The 25,224-nt window shown below is 44.7% G+C and overlaps 1 protein-coding gene across 1 annotated transcript in view; it reads left to right on the forward strand.

Annotated features, from left to right (window-relative positions):
• chrna8 (cholinergic receptor, nicotinic, alpha 8) overlaps nt 1-25,224 on the forward strand; it is a gene marked incomplete at both ends in the record, with an annotated part of 78,144 nt that overhangs the window by 3,442 nt on the left and 49,478 nt on the right. Inside the window, one exon of the mRNA XM_083655794.1 lies at nt 22,139-22,278. Coding sequence (XP_083511920.1) covers nt 22,139-22,278 — 140 coding nt within the window. The remainder of the gene's footprint in view (nt 1-22,138; nt 22,279-25,224) is intronic.

Raw genomic sequence — 25,224 nt, forward strand, 5'->3', positions numbered from 1 at the left:
TTGCTGCATTGAATCACATGGAACCTCTGTCAGATGACAAACTAGTATAGGCTACTGTAAAAAGTTGCGGTTTAGTATGATTTAAAAACAACAACAATAATAATAATAATAATAATAATAATAATACATTTATCCGTGTGTTTGTTTGTGTGTGTGTGTGTGTGTGTGTGTGTGTGTGTGTGTGTGTGTGTGTGTGTCTGTCTGTGTGTGCACGCGCGCGCGTGAGTGTGTGTAAACATTTTTTTTGGTTAAAAAAAGATGAGGCAAATCCTTACCTCAGAGTTGCATTTAATCCATACTTGGTCCAGTTTTATAGACCACACTGGAAGTGAGAAGAGCATCTGTGTCTGTCCATATGGAAAAGACACAGGAGCCGTCTAGATCTAAATCCTGTCAAGCTGGAAGAGGAATCCCTAACGAAAACCTCATCAGTATATAAATGGGTCTGTGTCTGTTTCTCTGTTTCTCTGTCTGTCCCACTGATGATATCAAGATTCAAGATCTTTATTGTCGCTCCGTAGTACAAGTATCACGTGTGAAATTCTTGTGCTGTAGACTCAACATAGTGCAAAATAACAGGGCATATACTGTAGGTGCAGGAAAACAAGAGAAGCAACAAGCAATAAGGCAGTAAAGCAATAAAAACAAGTCAAAAACAGTGACATAGTCACTGCACGTAGGTGCAAATAGCATAGACATAATTAAACATGCTGTTTGCAGTAGGTGCAAATAGCATAGACATAATTAAACATACAAACTGGTAGCAGCTACAGTACAGCTACTACATTATTGGCCTGGATTGTTGGGAGTTTATTTGTGTTTGTTAAAGGAGAATTTGGTTTTTTTTTAACCTGGACCCATCTCCTGGCAATAATTATGATTTGGCCACTCACCCAGCGATGTCCGTGGCGTTTCTGGCCGTCCTAGCGTTGTTTTGAGATCAATAGCGTCCAAGTCAGTTGTAAAATGGAGCTGATTTGGGGCCAAGTGTGAGCCTGTCTTTCCTGCATCTAAATAGCTATTTTTATTCCTGTTTTCGCCACATATCGTAATAATGTGATCCCTCAACATCCACCAGAGTGATATTTCGCCGCAGGCCATTTCCTGGACTCTCACAGGGATCAAATTACCTCAAACGTGATCTCGGTCACCAAGTCTCGTGAAGTCCCGCGATACTTTCCTGCCGGCTGGCCAACTACAGGTACACGCTTTGCGGTGGTGGTTTTAGCGTAACCTATGTGGGGTTTGGCGTAACCTATGTGGGATTCGAAATAACGAAGGTTATGCCAAACCCCACATAGGTTACGCTAAAACCACCACCGCAAAGCGTCCTACCTGTAGTTGGCCAGTCGGCAGGAAAGTATCGCGGGACTTCACGAGACTTGGTGACCGAGATCACGTTTGAGGTAATTTGATCCCTGTGAGAGTCCAGGAAATGGCCTGGGGCGAAATATCACTCTGGTGGATGTTGAGGGATCACATTATTACGATATGTGACGAAAACGGGAATAAAAATAGCTATTTAGATGCAGGAAAGACAGGCTCACACTTGGCCCCAAATCAGCTCCATTTTACAACTGACTTGGACGCTATTGATCTAAAAAAACAACGCTAGGACAGCCAGAAACGCCGCGGACATCGCTGGGTGAGTGGTCAAATCATAATTATTGCCAGGAGATGGGTCGAGGTTAAAAAAAAAACGAAATTCTCCTTTAAGGAGTCTCGTGGCCTGTGGCAAGAAACTGTCCCTCAAGCGATATGTGCGTGCTTTTGGGACCCTGTATCTCCTCCCTGAGGGTAACAGGGAGAACAGGCTGTTGTGGGGGTGGTTTGTGTCCTTGATGATCTTCAGGGACCTCGTTTTGGCAGCTCACTTCCTGTTACGTGCTGGGCGCCTCACTCTTCTTAGCGCCCTGCGGTCCATGGTGGTACAGTTCCCGTACCAGGTAGTGAAGCAGCCAGTCAGCAGGCTTTCAATGGTGCCTCTGTAGAAGTCCCTGAGGATTTTTGGCCTTAGCCCAAATTTCTTCAGGTGCCTGAGTCCGTGGGCCTTTTTGACAACAGTGGCGGTGTGGCTGGCCCATGTCAGGTCCTGGTGGATGTTGACTCCCAGGTACTTGAAGCTGTCCACCCTTTCCACCACTGTGCCGTTGATGGTGATTGGGGGGTGTCCCCCCCCCTTTCCTGTAGTCTAGAATGATGTTGGGGCGGTATGCAAATTGTAGCGGGTCGTGGTCCGGGGGGAGTGTGGGGCGGATCTGTGATATGACCAGCTTTTCGAAGCACTTGCTGGCTATGGGCGTGAGGGCTATTGGGCTATCACATTAGTGATGTCATAAATTCACTCACTCACACACACACACAAACACATACACACACACACACACACACACACACACACACACACACAAGGCTATATTTCAGTGATGATGTTGTGACATCACTGATGATAATAATAATAATAATAATGATTGGATTTATATAGCGCCTTTCCAAGGCTCAAAGCGCTTACACAGAATCATTATTCGTTCACACCATTCGTACCGGTGGTTCAGAAGCGTGGCAGCCACACATTGGCGCTCAACGGTCCCTCCGAACCACCATCATCATTCATGTCTACATTCATACCAATCATACCAATCATACCATTCATGTCTTACATTCATACCAATCATACCAATCATACCAGGCAAGGAGGGTTAAGTGTCTTGCCCAGGGACACAACGATTAACAGCTGGGAGGGAGCGGGGATCGAACCGCCAACCCTTGCGTCATTGGCTGACCCGCTCTACCTCCTGAGCTAAAGCCGCCCTGATGTCAGACTGAGGGAGAGGGAGAGAGAGGAGAGAGAGGGGGAGAGAGACTGAGGGAGAGAGAGGGGGAGAGAGACTGAGGGAGAGAAAGAGGGAGACAAGAGCGACTGAGGGAGAGAGAGAGAGAGGGAAGAGAGACTGAGGGAGAGGGAGAGAGACTGAAGGAGAGGGAGACAGGCGAGGAAGAGAGAGAGGCGAGGGAGAGAGAGGAGGCAGAGACTGACGGAGAGAGAGAGGGGCAGAGAGACTGAGGGAGAGAGGGAGACTGAGGGAAGAGAGACTGAGGGAGAGGGAGAGAGACTGAAGGAGAGGGAGAGGCGAGGAAGAGAGAGAGGCGAGGGAGAGAGAGGAGGCAGAGACTGACGGAGAGAGAGAGGGGCAGAGAGACTGAGGGAGAGAGGGAGACTGAGGGAGAGAGAGGGAGACATTGCGCGTGCGCCAATAGGGCAGGCGAGGCCACGCAACAGCCGAGCTGCATATGCGAGCCCACGCAACAGACGAGCCTAGGAATCGAACGTACGTAGTGCGCGAGATGCCTAGTTGTTATATATATTTGTAAGGCCAATAGAGAAACAAAGTGACTACTTCCTGCTTCAGCACTGTACCAGAGATTTCCCCATAGACATTTAGTAAAATGCTTATAAAAAAGAGTTTTACTTCGTAAGCCAAACTGTTCAGCTATTTTTAGAATCGGGAGAAACCATAGAACATTTCACTCGGACCAAAACTTAAAAAAACTACATCGAAAGAACATTTTCTTTAAATGGGCAATTCTTTTACGTTTTGGTTGAAATGTTATGTGGTCTGTTTCTAAATATAGCTGAACCGTTTGGTTTGAACAAGTAAAACAATTTAAATGGCGGATGAAAATCTCTGGTACAGTGCTGAAGCAGGAAGTAGGCGGTCACTTTGCCTCTCTACAGTATATAGCCGGTTTGTTATTAGGTTACTGGTGTAAAAAACGATTAAAAAACGATAAAAAAAAAAACCCGATTAAAACTATTTCAGACGGCAGCCCGTCTTTATTGTCACACAACACACTACAACACATGCATGCGGCCACTACACACACTCATGCTGATGGTGGCCGGTGAAATATGTCCTCTGCATTTGACCCATCCAGGCTTGTCCTTTCCTCCAGGGGGCAGGCCAGGAGCAGTGGTCGCTTTCTCGTACAGCGCCCGGGGACCAACTTCGGATGTTGTCGTCACTGGTCGGATGACGGTGACGATCTGATCTTCTGCATGTTTTTAGTGGGGGGGTTATATACGGAGGAGCCCCCTGGGGGAGCACGGGGAGAACATGCAAACTCCACACAGACAGAAAGGCCCTTACGACGAGATACCCCACCTGGGCAGTGGGCACTGAGGATATGGGGGGGAACACAAACACAGCGCCCACAGTGTCCCAGGCGAGAATCGAACTCAGGACCTTCTGACTGTGAGGCAACAGCTCTACCACTGAGCCACCGTGCCCCCCTGTAGTTAGGTTTGTTATTAGGTTACTGGTGTAGTTAGGTTTGTTATTAGGTTACTGGTGTAGTGCAGGGTATTCGGAGTATACCCTTATTTCTGAGTCAGCATTGAGTATACCCACTTCTAAATCCCCTTATCGCCATAGTGTAACTATTGCCTAGCAGGGCAAGGAGAGTGAGCTATATACCGGTATTGTCGTTTGATTAACTATAGCTTTAGCTAAATAATTTGCAGTGGTCTAGCCTATAGCCTATATTATCTTTGGGTTAAATATAGTAATTAAAAAATCTCCTATAGACAGCCATCAGTCTTGTGACTTCTGAATACATGCACTGATCTGTTTAACAGACTCAGATGGAGGCAGCAGTCATTAGACGAGTCAGATCAGCAGAGTTCAGGTGACTCAATGTGTAGCCTACAACATAAGAAGGCCATGCGTTTAGAGACTGCAGTTTACAGTTGTGTAATATTTAATAGGACCAGGCTACTGGCTATATCCTTTTTAAAATCACATTAGCCTGCTTTCGTTCTTTTTCGCGCGTGATGGTGTGTGTGTGTGTGTACATGCATGCCAGGATGCCCCAGCTCCCTGACCTCTTTAAAAGACCACACACACCTGGCCCAGTATACAGTAACTAAGGACTGGAGGAGACCACACACACCTGGCCCAGTATACAGTAACTAAGGACTGGAGGAGACCACACACATCTGGCCCAGTATACAGTAACTAAGGACTGGAGGAGACCACACACACCTGGCCCAGTATACAGTAACTAAGGACTGGAGGAGACCACACACACCTGGCCCAGTATACAGTAACTAAGGACTGGAGGAGACCACACACATCTGGCCCAGTATACAGTAACTAAGGACTGGAGGAGACCACACACATCTGGCCCAGTATACAGTAACTAAGGACTGGAGGAGACCACACACACCTGGCCCAGTATACAGTAACTAAGGACTGGAGGAGACCACACACACCTGGCCCAGTATACAGTAACTAAGGACTGGAGGAGACCACACACACCTGGCCCAGTATACAGTAACTAAGGACTGGAGGAGACCACACACATCTGGCCCAGTATACAGTAACTAAGGACTGGAGGAGACCACACACATCTGGCCCAGTATACAGTAACTACGGACTGGAGGAGACCACACACATCTGGCCCAGTATACAGTAACTAAGGACTGGAGGAGACCACACACATCTGGCCCAGTATACAGTAACTAAGGACTGGAGGAGACCACACACATCTGGCCCAGTATACAGTAACTAAGGACTGGAGGAGACCACACACACCTGGCCCAGTATACAGTAACTAAGGACTGGAGGAGACCACACACACCTGGCCCAGTATACAGTAACTAAGGACTGGAGGAGACCACACACACCTGGCCCAGTATACAGTAACTAAGGATTGGAGGAGACCACACACACCTGGCCCAGTATACAGTAACTAAGGACTGGAGGAGACCACACACATCTGGCCCAGTATACAGTAACTAAGGATTGGAGGAGACCACACACACCTGGCCCAGTATACAGTAACTAAGGACTGGAGGAGACCACACACACCTGGCCCAGTATACAGTAACTAAGGACTGGAGGAGACCACACACACCTGGCCCAGTATACAGTAACTAAGGATTGGAGGAGACCACACACACCTGGCCCAGTATACAGTAACTAAGGACTGGAGGAGACCACACACACCTGGCCCAGTATACAGTAACTAAGGACTGGAGGAGACCACACACATCTGGCCCAGTATACAGTAACTAAGGATTGGAGGAGACCACACACACCTGGCCCAGTATACAGTAACTAAGGACTGCAGGAGACCACACACACCTGGCCCAGTATACAGTAACTAAGGACTGGAGGAGACCACACACACCTGGCCCAGTATACAGTAACTAAGGACTGGAGGAGACCACACACATCTGGCCCAGTATACAGTAACTAAGGATTGGAGGAGACCACACACACCTGGCCCAGTATACAGTAACTAAGGACTGGAGGAGACCACACACACCTGGCCCAGTATACAGTAACTAAGGACTGGAGGAGACCACACACACCTGGCCCAGTATACAGTAACTAAGGACTGGAGGAGACCACACACATCTGGCCCAGTATACAGTAACTAAGGATTGGAGGAGACCACACACACCTGGCCCAGTATACAGTAACTAAGGACTGGAGGAGACCACACACACCTGGCCCAGTATACAGTAACTAAGGACTGGAGGAGACCACACACACCTGGCCCAGTATACAGTAACTAAGGATTGGAGGAGACCACACACATCTGGCCCAGTATACAGTAACTAAGGACTGGAGGAGACCACACACACCTGGCCCAGTATACAGTACTGGAGGAGACCACACACACCTGGCCCAGTATACAGTAACTAAGGACTGGAGGAGACCAAACACACCTGGCCCAGTATACAGTAACTAAGGACTGGAGGAGACCACACACATCTGGCCCAGTATACAGTAACTAAGGATTGGAGGAGACCACACACACCTGGCCCAGTATACAGTAACTAAGGATTGGAGGAGACCACACACATCTGGCCCAGTATACAGTAACTAAGGATTGGAGGAGACCACACACACCTGGCCCAGTATACAGTAACTAAGGACTGGAGGAGACCACACACACCTGGCCCAGTATACAGTAACTAAGGACTGGAGGAGACCACACACACCTGGCCCAGTATACAGTAACTAAGGACTGGAGGAGACCACACACATCTGGCCCAGTATACAGTAACTAAGGACTGGAGGAGACCACACACACCTGGCCCAGTATACAGTAACTAAGGATTGGAGGAGACCACACACACCTGGCCCAGTATACAGTAACTAAAGACTGGAGGAGACCACACACACCTGGCCCAGTATACAGTAACTAAGGACTGGAGGAGACCACACACACCTGGCCCAGTATACAGTAACTAAGGACTGGAGGAGACCACACACATCTGGCCCAGTATACAGTAACTAAGGACTGGAGGAGACCACACACACCTGGCCCAGTATACAGTAACTAAGGACTGGAGGAGACCACACACATCTGGCCCAGTATACAGTAACTAAGGACTGGAGGAGACCACACACACCTGGCCCAGTATACAGTAACTAAGGACTGGAGGAGACCACACACATCTGGCCCAGTATACAGTAACTAAGGACTGGAGGAGACCACACACACCTGGCCCAGTATACAGTAACTAAGGACTGGAGGAGACCACACACACCTGGCCCAGTATACAGTAACTAAGGACTGGAGGAGACCACACACACCTGGCCCAGTATACAGTAACTAAGGATTGGAGGAGACCACACACACCTGGCCCAGTATACAGTAACTAAGGACTGGAGGAGACCACACACACCTGGCCCAGTATACAGTAACTAAGGACTGGAGGAGACCACACACATCTGGCCCAGTATACAGTAACTAAGGATTGGAGGAGACCACACACACCTGGCCCAGTATACAGTAACTAAGGACTGCAGGAGACCACACACACCTGGCCCAGTATACAGTAACTAAGGACTGGAGGAGACCACACACACCTGGCCCAGTATACAGTAACTAAGGACTGGAGGAGACCACACACATCTGGCCCAGTATACAGTAACTAAGGATTGGAGGAGACCACACACACCTGGCCCAGTATACAGTAACTAAGGACTGGAGGAGACCACACACACCTGGCCCAGTATACAGTAACTAAGGACTGGAGGAGACCACACACACCTGGCCCAGTATACAGTAACTAAGGACTGGAGGAGACCACACACATCTGGCCCAGTATACAGTAACTAAGGATTGGAGGAGACCACACACACCTGGCCCAGTATACAGTAACTAAGGACTGGAGGAGACCACACACACCTGGCCCAGTATACAGTAACTAAGGATTGGAGGAGACCACACACATCTGGCCCAGTATACAGTAACTAAGGACTGGAGGAGACCACACACACCTGGCCCAGTATACAGTACTGGAGGAGACCACACACACCTGGCCCAGTATACAGTAACTAAGGACTGGAGGAGACCAAACACACCTGGCCCAGTATACAGTAACTAAGGACTGGAGGAGACCACACACATCTGGCCCAGTATACAGTAACTAAGGATTGGAGGAGACCACACACACCTGGCCCAGTATACAGTAACTAAGGATTGGAGGAGACCACACACACCTGGCCCAGTATACAGTAACTAAGGACTGGAGGAGACCACACACACCTGGCCCAGTATACAGTAACTAAGGATTGGAGGAGACCACACACACCTGGCCCAGTATACAGTAACTAAGGACTGGAGGAGACCACACACACCTGGCCCAGTATACAGTAACTAAGGACTGGAGGAGACCACACACACCTGGCCCAGTATACAGTAACTAAGGACTGGAGGAGACCACACACATCTGGCCCAGTATACAGTAACTAAGGACTGGAGGAGACCACACACACCTGGCCCAGTATACAGTAACTAAGGATTGGAGGAGACCACACACACCTGGCCCAGTATACAGTAACTAAAGACTGGAGGAGACCACACACACCTGGCCCAGTATACAGTAACTAAGGACTGGAGGAGACCACACACACCTGGCCCAGTATACAGTAACTAAGGACTGGAGGAGACCACACACATCTGGCCCAGTATACAGTAACTAAGGACTGGAGGAGACCACACACACCTGGCCCAGTATACAGTAACTAAGGACTGGAGGAGACCACACACATCTGGTAGGGACGCAGCCCATTGGGTCTGGCCCGGGCCCATACCAATATCTGCTCATCTCTTCTCGCTAATCTGGAGCTAAGAGATTGAAAAATGCGTGAGTGTGGAACTGGGTCTGGGATATTTGAGAGGGCGTTCACAAGAGGTTAAAGTGCTGTGATACGTTTGCCTCACTAGTTTGCAATCCCTATAACCAGACATGAAAGAGAGAGGAGAGAGAGGGTGCACAATAGAGAGCAAAAGTGAACGTCACTTCCTGCTTTTCTCCCTGTACCAGCGGGTGACAAATATGAATGGTGGTGAACGGAGAGATACCTTTTTGATCCTGTTTGAATTATGCCACGGGAGTACACACGTCATGTTTGTCAATGTAAAAGATAACTTTGCAAGTCGAGAAAGTCACAGTTTGTGGTAAAACTGTGGCACTATAAGTTATAAATCAGAAAGACTACGCACAACCAGTCGCGTAAGTGACGTCTCTCCCGCCAGTCCATGTTGTTGTTGATGGTGTGACGTATAATGTGCGACACGAGATGTAGTTGATTCACAAAACTAAACCTTACGTTTCAGTTTCAGGGCAAACTGAGACTTTCTTGACATGCATAGTTATCTTTTAAAATGACACAATTTGACATGTGTACCCCGTGTGGCACAATTCAAACGGGATCGAAAAAGTAACGTCTGTCTCCGTTCACCACCGTGGGGGGGGGGGGGGGGGTTACGGCATTGAACGCCCGGTTCTGATAGGCACGGTTCGCCACTGATTTTTATATAACTCGCCCGTTTGGAGTAAAATAGATGATAGAAAAGGGGGTGATTGACAGATCGCCTGTCCAGTGATCACGCAGGTTGCTGATCACGGACTAATAGCAGGTGGAGCTGCGCTCTGGGAAACTCCCATCTCACGTGAGGTGCGGAAGGACTTAACCCATTGCCTCCCACACTGCTGACGAAAAATCAAGATGGTGACGGCCAACGTTTGAACTCTGCCAGGTAGAAGAAATTAAATTGGATAGCTATGTCCATATTATTTATGTCTATCTGGAAGATTCCCTTTATTATGCTCTGTCTGAGTTTGGCCTTTTAAATCACCCTCATCAAGCTCGCACAGTCAGTCTTGGAGGACAGCAAAATTCCCTGTGGGGGCTCGGACTCAGTAACAAGGTTCCAGAGTGATGCCTGTTTTTCATCAAGGTCAAAACTGGTGGAGGAATTTAAAAGTGCATTTTTCATTAGATTTTTTAAAAATACAACAGAACATTTAAGAAAGCATCAAAACATTTATGCTGGATGTCACAGCATATCTATTATGTATTTTATTATCCCTCAACTGTATTTCCATCAAGCTGTCTCACTTGATATTTTGGAGACCAGAAGTTGACCTGACCAGATTCCGTTCCACTGTCCCTCTTTGCCTCTCGGATTCTGGATATGTATAGATCTTCTACTGATATTTGTGACCCGGCTGCTTTAATGTGATTTGATTTTAAACATGGCAATGTCTCCTAGATGTTCAGAGTGCCAGAGGCTAATCAATATCGAATCTGTTTCTCTGATGGGTCAGCTGTTATGAATGTTGTGATGCTGTCTTATTTCCGGAAATTCCCAGTACTTCCTATTAGGGATGTTCATTTTGAACAATTTCCGATTTAAAAAATTAATTAACGATCAATTATCGATGATCGATAGCATAATAATAATAATAATAATAATATCTTTTTTTCTTCTTTTTTTTTTACTCTGGTCTGGTAATAACGTTGCGCGTTCTCGGCCAGCTATAATGGCGATGCCGCTGTGTAGTAAGAATATCAGACACTAGCGCTGTGGCCAGGTAAACAAACATGTTACATGTCAGGTTACATGATGTAAGGCAATCGGCGTCTTCCAGCTTAGCTGACCGCACAAGAGTCAAATCAACAGGCCTGAGTTCGAGTGATTAGTCCGAGTTCAACACATATTTACATTTATCAAATTACATTTATAAAAAAAAATTGTTTAGTAGTTAGAAATGGTGCCTCTTAATTTGTAGGGGTTGGTCATTTCATTTGTTTTTGATTTGTGTTTCAGAATTATCAAAAAATTTGCAGCAAAGCAGGAACCAGCAAACTTACAAAATAAAGTGTAGCCTAAACTACTAAAACTACTGATTTCCCCTCCTTCCTTAGAATCATGTGTGGCAGCACACAACAAAACAGATTTCCAAAACTGATCGAATAACACCTGAACAATACTTATATTATATTAATATTAATACTTATATTAATATTTCCACTGCTCATCCCATCTTCATTTATCACTTGACTAGCAACCTTCTCACCTGAAATGTGAAAAGATGTGTATGACTCCCAAGTTAAAGTTCAAGTGCTCAGTGCGCAGGGACAAGTCTGACTGAATCAATTTAATTAGGACACACATGAAGATATATCTTCTGACATTTGGATGAGTGCTTGGGGAAAAATTAGTATGATTATTTACAACACTCTTTCAGTCAACAAACCATAAGTCAAAGGCAATATATAATATTAGGCGGCTTTGTTGAATACCCGATTCTGATTGCTCAATCGCATTCTGCGGTTTGTTATTTCTGTATAAGAGACCACTGCCAAGCAGACGTTGCTATGCACGGAGGACAACATCCAGTCATATCAATCAGCAGAAAAAAGTCAATTTAATGTCGGCTCATTTGTGACACCCTGACAAAAAGAGTTAGCTAGCAACAGTCAGTTAAAATGGCAAGGTACAAGGCATCTAAAAACGTAGGCCTATGGGCTACATGCACAACTCCACTACTTCCTGAAATTAGTACAGCTTTTTTATTTCCTGTCATCACTATTGGATGAACTGATTAATGTCAGGTGTGCTGCAGCCACAACAATGATCAGGCACACCTGATTCATCAGTTCATCCAATAGTGTTGGACAGGAAATAAAGAAGCTGTACTAATTTCAGGAAGTAAAAAAGTTGTGCATGTAGCCTATTGCTCTCTTCTCAAGAAACATCTCAGACGAATCCCGGGCTGGTGAGTTAGCAGCATGTCCAAGCTAATGCTGGTTAGCAAATGTAACGTTAGCTGTAATTGTTTCCAGGTGTGTCAACTGCAAAGCCCCGGTAAGACGTCAACATCAATATTCACAAAGAAGTCCCATATGACAACAAATCACCGCAAAACACCCAGAACCGCGGCAGTTAACTATGAGTTGTGCCAAACAAACGTTAATATCTCAAAAACGATACATGGCATCGCTTATATTTTGACATTCTGAGTGAGAGCAGAAGTAGCTCAAGAGTTTGATGTGTACTAATATATCCGCGTCGTGTTAAAGTTGTGTGAACTGTCGCAGTTTTTAAAATGTACACTGCACAGCTGGGGCTAGAGTGAGCACTCCCAGCTAGCTCCATAGGGTCCCATTGCAGTTTGCACCCGGGAACGCGGTTTGTTTACCAAAATGCTGCTCGGCTGATCCCTCGTATTCACCTGAACTCACTTCACACTATCCAGGGAAATGTTCAGGTTAATGTGAAACTAGTGCATGCTAAATCATTTGTCACGCCCTGGAGACTCTGTGACAATAGGAACACCGTGGAAGCCAAGTTTACCAGATCATTATTCATCATCACATTGAATTTGAAGGCAGTAGTGTGCTCAAAAGTGCACCATGCATCAACTGTATTGCCCGAAGTATACTACTGCAGCATTTCAGCAATGGATTTCCCCATAAAGCAATCCCTGTTTTTATTTCAGTATGGTACAACTGAGCTCTATTTATTGAAGACGTTCGGTGGATAGGCCTCTAGTGGCTTCTGAATTGGAAATACAAGGAGCCACTAATGCAATGAGAGAGATCTATGTGAGCCATTTGCTGTAACTTGATTCGTGGCCTTTGGCTATAGAGCTCTGACTGCATTGGTATGTTCATAAAAATGTATTCACTGAGGGTATGGGTCATATACATGTAGCTATCACTGAGCATTGGGTTTATTGCTGAATACAGGAAAGTACAGAGTATACATTTGGGAGATGCCTGAGAAAATATCAGAATCAATCACTTTTATTGTCACAATATGCAAGACATACGAGGAATTTGTCTTAATGTTACTATGCAGCGTAGCGGTCATATCAATATTCAGAGATAAAAGGAAAATATCTAAAAGATAAGATCACAACATTGCAAGTGAAGTCCAATACAATATTTAGATGAATAGGAGGAGTGTTAGGCATTCAATATTACAGTTCAAGTTACCGTAAATTCCGGACTATAAGCCGCACCGGTGTATAAGCCGCACCTGCAAAGTTGACTATTTTTTTCTTATATAAGCCGCACCGGACTATAAGCCGCGGGTGTTTTAATGGGTTTTTTTTTTTTTTTTTTTTATTGTGTTTTAATGTTTAATTACCATATGTAAGGGTTCATGCACAGAGGGGATTGTCGGGAAAGAGATGGCTGTTTGAGGAAGCTCCCATTTATTAACATTTCAACAAAACAACATAACACCACCTGTGTTGTTTTTTACAGTGCACACAGTCACACAGTGTGGTGAAAAGAGGGCAAGAGAGGAAATTAAAACTTATTATAGTTATATAGGATTTATAGTTAGAAATAGTGCTAAAAAAGAGTTTTTTTTTTTTTTTTTTTTTTTTTTTTTTTTTTTGAAAAAATCCATAGATAAGCCACACCGTTATATAAGCCGCAGGGGCCAAAAAAGGCCAAAAAACGGGAAAAAAGGTGCGGCTTATAGTCCGGAATTTACGGTAAATAGGTATTAAATAGGAATCTACAGTCCAAGCGGTGCACGTTGTAGTTAACAAGAGTAATCTAATGGAGTAGAAAGTTCTTGTAGAAGTAGCAGCTAAAATACCTAGTTTAATGTAACGAGTGTAGTCCAGCTGCTGTTGCTATGCCTATAAAGTGACGTATGATTGAGGGGGCTCCTGTCTCTGGGTCAGCTGTGTTCAGGGGGTAGTAGGGTGGGGGAGTTGGTAGAGAACTTGGTAGAGGGGGCTTTTGGGCCTTGTTGATGAGGCAGATGGCAGTTATGAAGAAGCCGTTCTTGTGACGAGAGGTTTTGGTCTTGACAGACCTCAGTCTCTTGCCGAGGGGGAGTATTTCAAAGAGCTTGTGTCCGGTCGGCGATGATTTTATGAGACCGCTTCAGCGTCCTGGCAGTGTGCAGGTCCTGAAGGGATGGCAGGTTCCATCCGAGCACCTTCTCAGCACAGCGGATGGTGATGATGATGATGAATGAAATAGAAGGAGGTAGGGGTCGGGACGAGGAGAAGTGGGGCAGAGTAAGATGTTAGAGTGAAGCACACAGGTTAAGGTTGATTAAGTGGACAAGGTTACAGTAAATGTGGAAAAGGGGAAGGATAAGGTTTCCCATAAGGCTTGAAAAGTCTTGAGAGTTTGTCAAATTTAGTCAAATTAAATAAGAGAAAGCAGACGTCAAAAGTGCATCAAAGGAAAAGCACTTTGGCCCAGACAGAGCTGTCTCTTCTGCTACAGCATGCCACATATTCTGTGAATAACCTTTAGTGACAATCCACTAATTTGCACTGAGAGACTGGCTGTGTTGACTGTTACACCCAATGTACACCGGCTGTGTTGCGGATCAGACTCTTGCCCATGTTAATAGATGGGCGATACATGCAGTACGGAAAAATTACGCACCTGTTCTATTTTTGTCGGATAACCGGTTTTAATGATGACCGTGATAAAATTCCTTACGATAACGGTACCGTTTCAAATTTTCATTATTGTTAAAAACTGTGGTACCGTGATTACCGTGGTACCGTGATTACAATACAGTGTGCATTGAAAAACATGGTAAATACTGTCCATCATCAACCAAAGTTGGCAACAGTCTCCCAGATGCAAACGTGCAGCCTTTGAGAAATGATTTCAGTGAGTGTATCAATACTATTTGGGTCTGAGTTTTCAATATAAAACGTCGTAAAATGATTTCAGTGAGTCTCTCAGTACTTTTTCAGCAATTTTTTGGTGATAATTTTGGTCACGATAATCGCGATGTGAAAGTTTCATACCATTACAGAGTACATGAGTGTGGGTCTGTTCGCAGCCGTACTGGAGCTGTACCGGAGGAGGTTTACATGAGCCCTTAAGGCCACAACAGACTCGTCCGTCAGAGCCTCGCCCCGCCCTCCCCGCATGACGGCGGGTGGACGCCGTCATGCGGGGAGGGGGCGCCGTCGGCTGACGGGGGCTGCTCCAAAATGGAACTCAGCGGCGACGATACGTGCGTGACGTCAGCTGCACGAGAGCTGTGATTGGCCGTTGTCTTGGGCCTGTAACGGAGATCTCCGAGGTAGTCAGCAGCGGAGACCTGATGTGATTGAGTCCTTACCGTCCTCATCGTCGTGAAGTCGCCTTCGAAACATGACGTTAGATTATAACGAACTAGTTGTGTGGCTTAGCCTTCCCAAGTGTTGAGGGTCGTTTTTTAGAATTTAATACATAGAATTGGGAACGTTACATTCAATTTCATTCAGACTGCCTGGCACTCAATCGCCGCCATTTTCCCACGGAGCTTCCACAGGAGGAGGGAGGGTGGGAGGAGGGAGGGTGTAGTCACGTCCTAGCATGTAGGGCTCGCTGGCGCCGGCAGACGCGCGCGACGGCTCCAATTCGAGGCGGACGGACGAGTCTGTTGTGGCCTTTAGGATTGATGTTTTTACTTGTTTGTTGAATTGACAAGATCATGTGGCACAGAAAGTTCAATTTATAACATTTACTTAGCCAGTGCAGATTCTGTGAGAAGCATGCTTACAGTAGCACTGACCTGCTTCATATTGATACTGTTACACATCCTATACAGCCACAGTCTAATGCTGTGCTTTTACCTGCCAGTCATGAATTAAAATGCAGCTTCTCAGATCACGGCTAATGTTGACCAATATAATGTTTATCTCCAAAACTAATTTCATGGGAAAGTGAGGATGACGATGTCTGAGTAAGTGGGGAAATCCTGAACGCAGTGGTAGAGAAGGTAAAAAAAAGTGAGGCGACAGAAGGGTTTTGTACTTTTGTTTATTCATTTCCCCATTCACCGCTGGTTAGGGGACGAGGAGGTGTGAAAAATGGGATCAGGAGAAAGAGAGAGAGAGAAAGCAGAGTAATTGAACATAGTTGTTGTTGTTGTTGTTGTTGTTGTTGTTGTATTTTCCACACTCTAGCTGCCTTCAGGGCGACGCAAAATGATAAGCCAGTAATCCGGTTTTCCTTAAAACCCCTTCATCAGCCACACATCAAAGATGCCCCAAACAAATCACGTTAGGTGATTTAATGTTGAACAAGAAATACTGTAGAATAGATTACCCACAATCTAATCTAGAGCAATCAGCACATGTGTAATCAATCCATATACAAACATAGACTAAACAGCTTTTTATTGCAGGAGAGAAGAGAGAACAGACGCTTTGAGGCAGTCATGTTAAAGTCTGAAGTTATTCTATTCTTTCATTCATTAGGTTAATGATTTAACTATGTATCCATGATCCGTCTGTCCGTACATGATGTTAATACTGTGTAACCCACTATAATGCAAAAGTCTGGAGTCTATAAAATCATAAAATGTTTATCATGGTTTGGAAATGTCCCTTCCTTACCAGAGCAGAGAAGGTCGCTTCATAGAGAGGATTGTTGTCAGTATAGCCTTCATTCCCCATAAGATTTTGATGTTTAACTAAACAAGAGAGATCAGACCATACATGTACAGTACAATAGCCTATGAAGGGCAAATCCACCCTATAGCCCAATCCACACATTATTTCTACAGTCGTTTACAGTTAAGTCTAAATCTGCAAGTCTATCAGTTTGGCAGAAGCATAGGAGTGTATGGTGTTATAAAGAGATAATTTCTGGAGCCGCTCCACTGACAATGATTGATTGGACCAATTTGCATAAACTATTGACGGTGCCGTGTACAATACAGGGTGATTTTATGGTGACATGAGTGCATATTCTAGCTAGTTAGCACCAATATGTAAAACCTATTTGGATGAAAAAAGCTTGGACAAACCTCTCGTGAGTCCATCAAGCTTGTCCCACAATAGAGAATGGAGTGTTAACAGGTTTTTTTGCCTGCTGCCCTTCAAAACTAACTGAAACTGCGTAAGAGCAAGATGAGTGAAACAAATAACTTACTTCTCTTCACCTCTAGCTGACAAAAGTATACTTGGTATAGAAGTCGACGGTATGTATTGCTCAGTAGCACCTATGAGTCTAATGCTTGTTCAAATGTGATCTAAACGAGTCATGTCTGACCTCTGAAAAACCAGAATCAGCTTTATTGGCCAAGTAGTATGTAGACATACAAGGAGTTTGACTCCGGTATACGTTGCTCTCAATGTACTCACACGGGGAAAAGAAAGGGGATGCAGCTAAAACAAACAAACAAGGACAGCCAGCAGAGGTACATGAAACAAGTTAACTGCTATTTACATTATACACAATAAGTGTGATGTAGTAGAGTGACCATTATAAATATGTATATAAAGGGGAAAAAGAATTGTATACCTATGTGCAGTCTAAGTATATGTAAACCCCACTGGATTGTAAACAAGGCTATACGTAAGTCAGATATTGCACAGTTGTTTATCGATCTATATAGCGTTAAGCAAAGCTTTGAGACAGTAATTCAGTTATTGAGTTATTGCACAGACTAGCACAGTTGACACATTTCACCTAAGATTAGTGTGTGTGTGTGTGTGTGTGTGTGTGTGTGTGTGTGTGTGTGTGTGTGTGTGTGCGTGTGTGCGTGCGTACATGTGTGTGTCAGGGGGATTATGTACAGTATAGCTGCAACAGGTAAAGTGGTTCAAGGTGGTGAAGTAGTAGTGATTCACGTGTACAGCAATTGTTCGAATGAAGTGATCAAGTGTTCATCAGAGTGATGGCCTGTGGGAAGAAACTGTTCTTATGTCTGTTTTTCTTCGTGTACGGTAGCCTCTACCGCCTACCAGAGGGGAGGGGTTCAAACAGGTCGTGTCCAGGGTGAGATAGGTTTGTGATGATTTTTCCTGGACATTTGACGTTGACTGGAGGAGTACAAGTCCTGGATGGAGGGGACGTTTATTTTTTTCTGCAGTCCTCCTGACCATTCATTGCAGTCTGTGCTTGTTCTGTTTGGTGGCAGACCCAAACCAGATAGTGATGGAGTTGCAGAGGACAGACTGGATGATGGCGGTGTAGAACTGGATCAGCAGCTCCTGAGGCAGTTTGTACTTCCTGCGCTGGCGGATGAAGTACATTCTCTGCTGTGCCTTTTTGATGATTGTGACATTGGACTCCCACTTGAGGTCCTGGCAGATTGTGGATCTCAGGAACTTGTAGGTTTCCGCTGTAGACACAGTGCTGCCGACAATGGTGAGGGGGGGTAGTGCTGGGCGGCTCTTTCTGAAGTCCACTATCATCTCTACAGTTTTGAGCTTGTTCAGCTCCAGGTTGTTGTGACTGCACCAGAGGGCCACAGCTGTTCAACCTCCCGTCTGTATGCAGACTCATCGCTGTCACGGATGAGGCAGATGATGATGATGCAAACTTCAGGCGTTTGACAGATGGGTCCCCTGAGGTGCAGTCGTTCGTGTAGCGGAGGAAGAACCAGGGTGAGAGCACACACCCCTGGGGGTGTGTGCTGATTATTGGGATTCAAGATGTGATTTTCGACAGCCTCACCTGCTGAATCCTGTCTGTCCATCCATCCATCCAGGAGTGGGATTATCTTGTGTCAGGGGTATTTTACTGTGAAGATCACCTTTGCTCAGCTTGTTTTGGCTCAGCTCATTGCAGTCAGTGAACTCTGTCACTCGTGTGCAGATTGTGCAGATTTCCTGTCATGCCAAGATTTAGGGGTGCCCCACCTCACATTCAACAACATAATCACACACAAACACACAGCAAGCTGTCTTGGTTTATTTTCAGCTCATTAGCTAATTAGCCATCCACTCAGTCATTCTGGGTGCGCTCACGCCTTGGCTGTCACTTGGTAATTGCTGAAATGTGTTGAGACAACACCTAATTTGAATGAGGGGCATTCGGGAGATGAGACCTTTTTGGTTGCGGCTGAGGTGAGATGCTGAAGGATGAGGTGATTTGAAGTTTTGAAGTTTCGCAGATGTTGCGCTGGGGGTAGGTTTGGGCAATCATTTCTATTTTCAAATCATCCATCATCCATCCATCATCCAATCATGGTTACTCAACATCACTAATAGGCGATCCAATCGCCATAATCTATTAATTGTCCGTCTTTTTTTATTTATTAAAAAAACAATTATAATGTAATGGGTTAGGGTTATTTATTCCCATTTCCATTTATTCCCCTATTCCCATTTAAGTGCATTACCCATTTTGGTAACACTTTATAATAACTATACACTATAAAGCATTAATAAAGTATGAGTAAATACCTAATGGGGCGGCATTAGCTCAGGAGGTAGAGCTGTCACCTGGGAATCGGAAGGTTCCCGGTTCGAGGCTGGCTCCTCCCGGCAGTAGGGGTGGGACAAAATATCGATACCCACGTTATCGCGATATTTCCACCCGCGATACGTTATCGATACACTGGCGCCAAGTATCGATATGTTTATTAATTTTTTTTTTTTTTTTTTTTTTTTTTTTTTCCAAGTTGACTTTATTTATGTTTGTAGTTGAAACAAAAACATAACTACTGTAGGCTACATGAATGGAAATGTTTGATCATTAATATCTACTTTTAGAAATTATATAGGTAGGTAGGTAGGTTATAGCCTATAGGTTTTCTTGTTTTAATAGTAATAATAAAAAGACTTAATGTGTAACTTTTCCTCCGTGGTATCGAAAATGGTATGAGTGAGTGAGTGAACTCAGAGAGTTCATGTCAATTCTGCTAATAAATGCATAATACATGATTTTTTGCCTTCAGAGGTATTTTTTTCACTTGTTACACAGGTATCGTGATGTATCGTCTTCCAATATATCGCAGTATCGCAGTATCGCAGTATCGTGATATATCGTTATCGAGGGCCAAGTATCGTGACGATATCGTATCGTGAGCTACTCAGCGATTCCCACCCCTACCCGGCAGTGTGCCGAAGTGTCCTTGAGCAAGACACTGAACCCCTAAACTGCTCCCGACGAGCAGTTAGCGCCTTGCATGGCTGCAGACGCCGTCGGTGTGTGAATGGGTGAATGTGAGGTATTCATGTAAAAGCGCTTTGGGTAGTCGATAGACTATATAAAATGCGCTCTATAAATACAGTCCATTTACCATTTACCATTTAATTCATCATTTATAAAGCATTATTCATACTGTACATTACTAAGCATTAGTATGTAAGTCATAAACACAGTTATAAACATGTTATTCCCGATTAATAACCTAATCTGTAATAATTTAGAAAGTGTAAGTAAATGATTACACAACTATTATCTGTATGTACATTTATGTGTAATGATTTAGACATGGTTAGTGAGTGTGTTATGGTTTGTGGTTTATAAACACTTATTGATACTGAAACTCATGATTAATTAAGGTAGTGACTAGTCGTTAGTTAAGTATTTTGTGTGAGCCCATCTAAAGTGAGGACTATCTATGCCTTATGAAGCATTTAATAAATGAGATATAAGGTCTCAGCTGACCTTGGCCAAACGGCCAGGGGGGTGATTCTGAGAGATTTGTGTTTCACTCAGGGTTTTGTGTCTCTACGAGGGTCCGAATTGCATGATGGGACAAAAATGCTAATTAAGCCTTCCAGAGCCTTCTAAACAGCCAATAGGAGGTTTTTCTTGAATAACTCTGGAACCGATGCTCGGATCTTTATGAAATTTTCATCGGTCACCCACGAAGTGAGCATGGGCTTTACAACTAAACTGTCCACGAGTCTCTACGACCTGTGTGTCAAAGGTGTAATCATTATTTATCCCTAAACAGTAGATGGGTGGGGTTCCCCTAAGGGTTTGCGGATGGGGCGGTTCACTTGGGATCAATTGTGAGTTTCTAGGATTTTGGGAAATTGGGGAATTGGACTTTCAGTTTGGAAAGTACATACATATAAATTGTTGTTTAATCATTGACTTATACTTTCTAAATGATCTTATGAACCATTAACAATTAACTCCTAAATAAATGGTTTGTAATTTATATAATACGTATTTATAAATGGTGAATCTATCATTTACAAAGTATGAGAATACAATCATTCAACACATTACAGATTAGGTTATTAATCGGGAATAAAACGTTAACGTTAATAAAACTGTGTTTATGCCTTCTTACTAATGCTTAGTAATGTATGAATAATGCTTTATAAATGATGAATTCATGATGGATTAAGTATTTACTAATGCTTTATTAATGTTTTATAGTGTATAGTTATTATGAAGTGTTACCAACATTTTGATAAACAATAAACATAAACATTTGATCATAATATTGAATGCAGACTACAGAAGAACAAATGTTGATTATCCATTTATAAGAGAAGAGATCTGGGTTGGGTTTACCTTTCAGTCAGGGGATATATTCTAATATTAATGTACACTTAAGATTGATGTCTCATTGTTGCCTAATGAATACAGCAGAGACAAAACGTGAAAGCGAATGCATCATCAACATAATTACCGCTCATAATGGGTTCAGTATTCGTGTCTTAATTGCTTTTCCTTAGGGACTTGACTCTATATACGAACATTGTTTGGAATAATCACTACAGCTATGATGATAGCGTTGATTCAATTATCACAATTTATAGGTCTGGAGAGTATTGAACATGTCTTCTAACACTGTTGTTAGAAGACAGCAGAACTGAAAAAATGACAGCAGAACTGATTTTCTGACTCTTCCACCTCTCCCCCCTACTCTGTCTCCTCCATTCCCTCCTGTTATTGCCTGACACCCTTCCTTCCCTTCTGCACTCTTACTCTCGCCCTCTCCTCTCTTTCTCCCTATCTGGCTCTCAACCCCATTTTTCTTCATCCCATCCGTTGCTTTTCCTCTGCCTTTTCTCTACTTGGCTCTCTCATTCCCACCCTCCTTCCCTCTATCCTTGACTCCCTCTTCCTTTGCCTTCCTCCAGGCTGTCATGGTGGTGTGCACCAAAGGAGGCTGTACCGTGACCTGATGGTCAACTACAATCGGCTGGAGAGACCTGTCCAAAATGACTCAGCACCCATAGTGGTGGAACTGGGCCTCACACTGCTACAAATCATTGACGTGGTGAGTGTGCCTGTGTGCTTTATTCACAAAATAGCATTTTGAGAATGCTATTCACAAAATGCCCCCCCCCCCCCCCCCTCCCCGTAGGGAATTCTTCAGGAGTCAAGACGTTGGTGGTGGACTGGGGAGGTGCGTGGGGCAAAACACAGCTCCATAAAATACAATCAGCCCAGGTACAGCCACCACTGAGATGAACGATCTCGGAGTGGATGATGACGCGCTGACCATGGCTATATATATACTGCCAGTATATATATACTCTATATGCCAGCAGACACACGTCATAACAGACGTCATTTGACTTATGTTGAGAGCTGATTACTATTGTGATATGAGGTAACATGACTGGTCCTCATCTTGAAACTCGATCGAGAAACCACCATTTGTTTAAAAGTCTGAGTTGAACGCTGTGTTCTTTGTCTTAGGTTTTTGCACATTGGTATCTGTTTTTGGAAAGGTATTTCTTTTGAGTTATATGTAGATCTTTTTTTTATCCCTCCGCCGGCAATAGAGTGCTGCAGGGATGACATATTTTGGTTGGCTTACCCAGAAATCGCCGTTTTCTGAAAATAATGTTTAAAAAAACAACGCATCCTTCAAAAGTCAAGTCATACAAGTGGTCCTCATTTGTGAAGATTATCTTGCTGAACACAAATTTCCACTCACCATAAACTTTTGTTAACCACAGACCTTATTTCATGCATTTAACCAAAATTCCCATACCAAAATCCCATAACCTTTTCCCCTTATGAACCAACAGGGTGGGGATTTGCTACTTCTGACTCATTCCTGAAGTACTCTATGGCCGGGCCGGAGACATTGGCCCCTATTCTCCCACAGGCCTTCGGCGCTAAAACGGGCCTTAAACGCAAAAAAACGTGCCTTGCGCCTGCCTCGGGAAGATCTCAACATGGCTTTACGCTGGCAAATGCGCTTTAGGCGGAATGGGCGTGGCGCTCTCCCTGAATGGGCGAGAATGGGCGTGTCGGCCTTAAATGCCGGCCTAGTGATATCTTCCCAACTGGCGTAAATTTAGCGCTTTGCGCTTTTGAAAACCAGGCCTATTCAGTGCGCCAGTTGCGAGGAGCGCTCTTCTGCCTCTCCCCTGTCACCCTTCTCTGTCTCTCTCTGAAACCAGGCCTATTCAGTGCGCCAGTTGCGAGGAGCGCTCTCCTGCCTCTTCTCTGTCACCCTTCTCTCTCTCTCTCTGACTCCCTCGCTCAGACAGACACAACACACTTCCCATAGGAAAAAGAAGTTGTAAGTTCACTCCCTGGCATGTCCCAGCATGCATTGTGGTACTCCATTTCGCTACTAAATAGCAACCAAATGAGCCGAAATAGATATAAAAGGTAGATCTAAATAATGTGTAATGCTAACACAACCTGCAATTGTAGAACATTTCAATATTGGACCAAATAAAACATCGAAATGAAAACACCACCCTATGTGAAACATATATGTCCTCCTGGGCCTATAAACGATTTTCAGACGGCAGCCCGTCTTTATTGTCACACAACACACTACAACACATGCACGGAGGGCCACAACACACACATGCTGACGGTGGCCGGTGAAATTTGTCCTCTGCATTTAACCCATCCTGGCTTTGTCCTTTCCTCCTGGGGCAGGCCAGGAGCAGTGGTCGCTTTCTCGTACAGCGCCCGGGGACCGACTTCGGATGTTGTCGTCACTGGTCGGATGACGATGACGATCTGATCTTCTGCATGTTTTTAGTGGGGGGGGGGGGGTTATATACGGAGGAACCCCCCTGGGGGAGCACGGGGAGAACATGCAAACTCCACACAGACAGAAAGGCCCTTACGACGAGATACCCCACCTGGGCAGTAGGCACTGAAGATATGGGGGGGAACACAACCACAGCGCCCACAGTGTCCCAGGCGAGAATCGAACTCAGGACCTTCTGACTGCGAGGCGACAGCTCTACCACTGAGCCACCGTGCCCTATATATATCCCTTGTCGATTTAACGTGATTTAGATAAGTGACAGCGGAACGCGCTTCTACTGTCGTGCTATACTGTGATGTCCGCTCCAATAACTTGGCCCTACTTCACATTTAGTTTTACAATAAAAACACATTTATGCAATGACTTTACATAATGTAGGGTATATTTATGTGCATCATCCTTCCTGCAGCAGGCGAGAGAAAATGATAACTTTCTGGACAAACTTTCACCAATCTAATAGGCTATATTTTTCTAGCTGATGCATTTAGAACATTCTTTTCACTTTGATCTTGCTATAGTGTAGGGTATTTACATGCTTGCAGTATTTAAACTGCAGTTAGATTGGTTTGAGAAGCATAATAATATGGAATAATAGCCTATATATGGAGACAGACAGACTGGATGAAGGGGGGGGGGGGGGGGCAGAGCGGTTGGCTTTGTCTGGTTTTACCGAATTTGTCCAGGAATTGGAGCTTAAAAGGCAAGCGTGTGACTCTTTACTGCAATTCTCCAATGAGCGGACTATGCATAATTTTACGCTTAAAAGGCGTGGTTATAATGGTTGAGGCTGCGTGTAGCGCCGATACCAAGATAGCGAGTGCGCTGGTCCACACCCACTAACTGCGCTAGGCGGCCTAGCGCTAGGCCTTAAACGCAGTTTCTACGCCGATTGCAACGATAGGGCCCATTATGTTTTCGGGTTGTTCGTCTGTCCGTCCGTACATCCGTAGAGTATGTCCGTCCGATTCTTGTTAACGTGATATCTCAGGAACGCTGTGATGGACTTGCTTAACATGTGGCTCAAACTTCCACTTGGACTCAAGGATGAACTGATTCGATTTTGGTGGTCAACGGTCAAAGTCCAAGGTCACTGTGACCTCACGACAGCCATTTTCATGCTCATTAACGTGATATCTCAGGAATGCCTAGACAACATTTCTTCAAATCTGGCTCAAACGTCCACTTGGATTCAAGGAT

The sequence above is a fragment of the Poromitra crassiceps genome (assembly GCF_964638095.1).
Source record: "Poromitra crassiceps genome assembly, chromosome: 19".
In the NCBI taxonomy this organism is placed as follows: Eukaryota; Metazoa; Chordata; class Actinopteri; order Beryciformes; family Melamphaidae; genus Poromitra; species Poromitra crassiceps.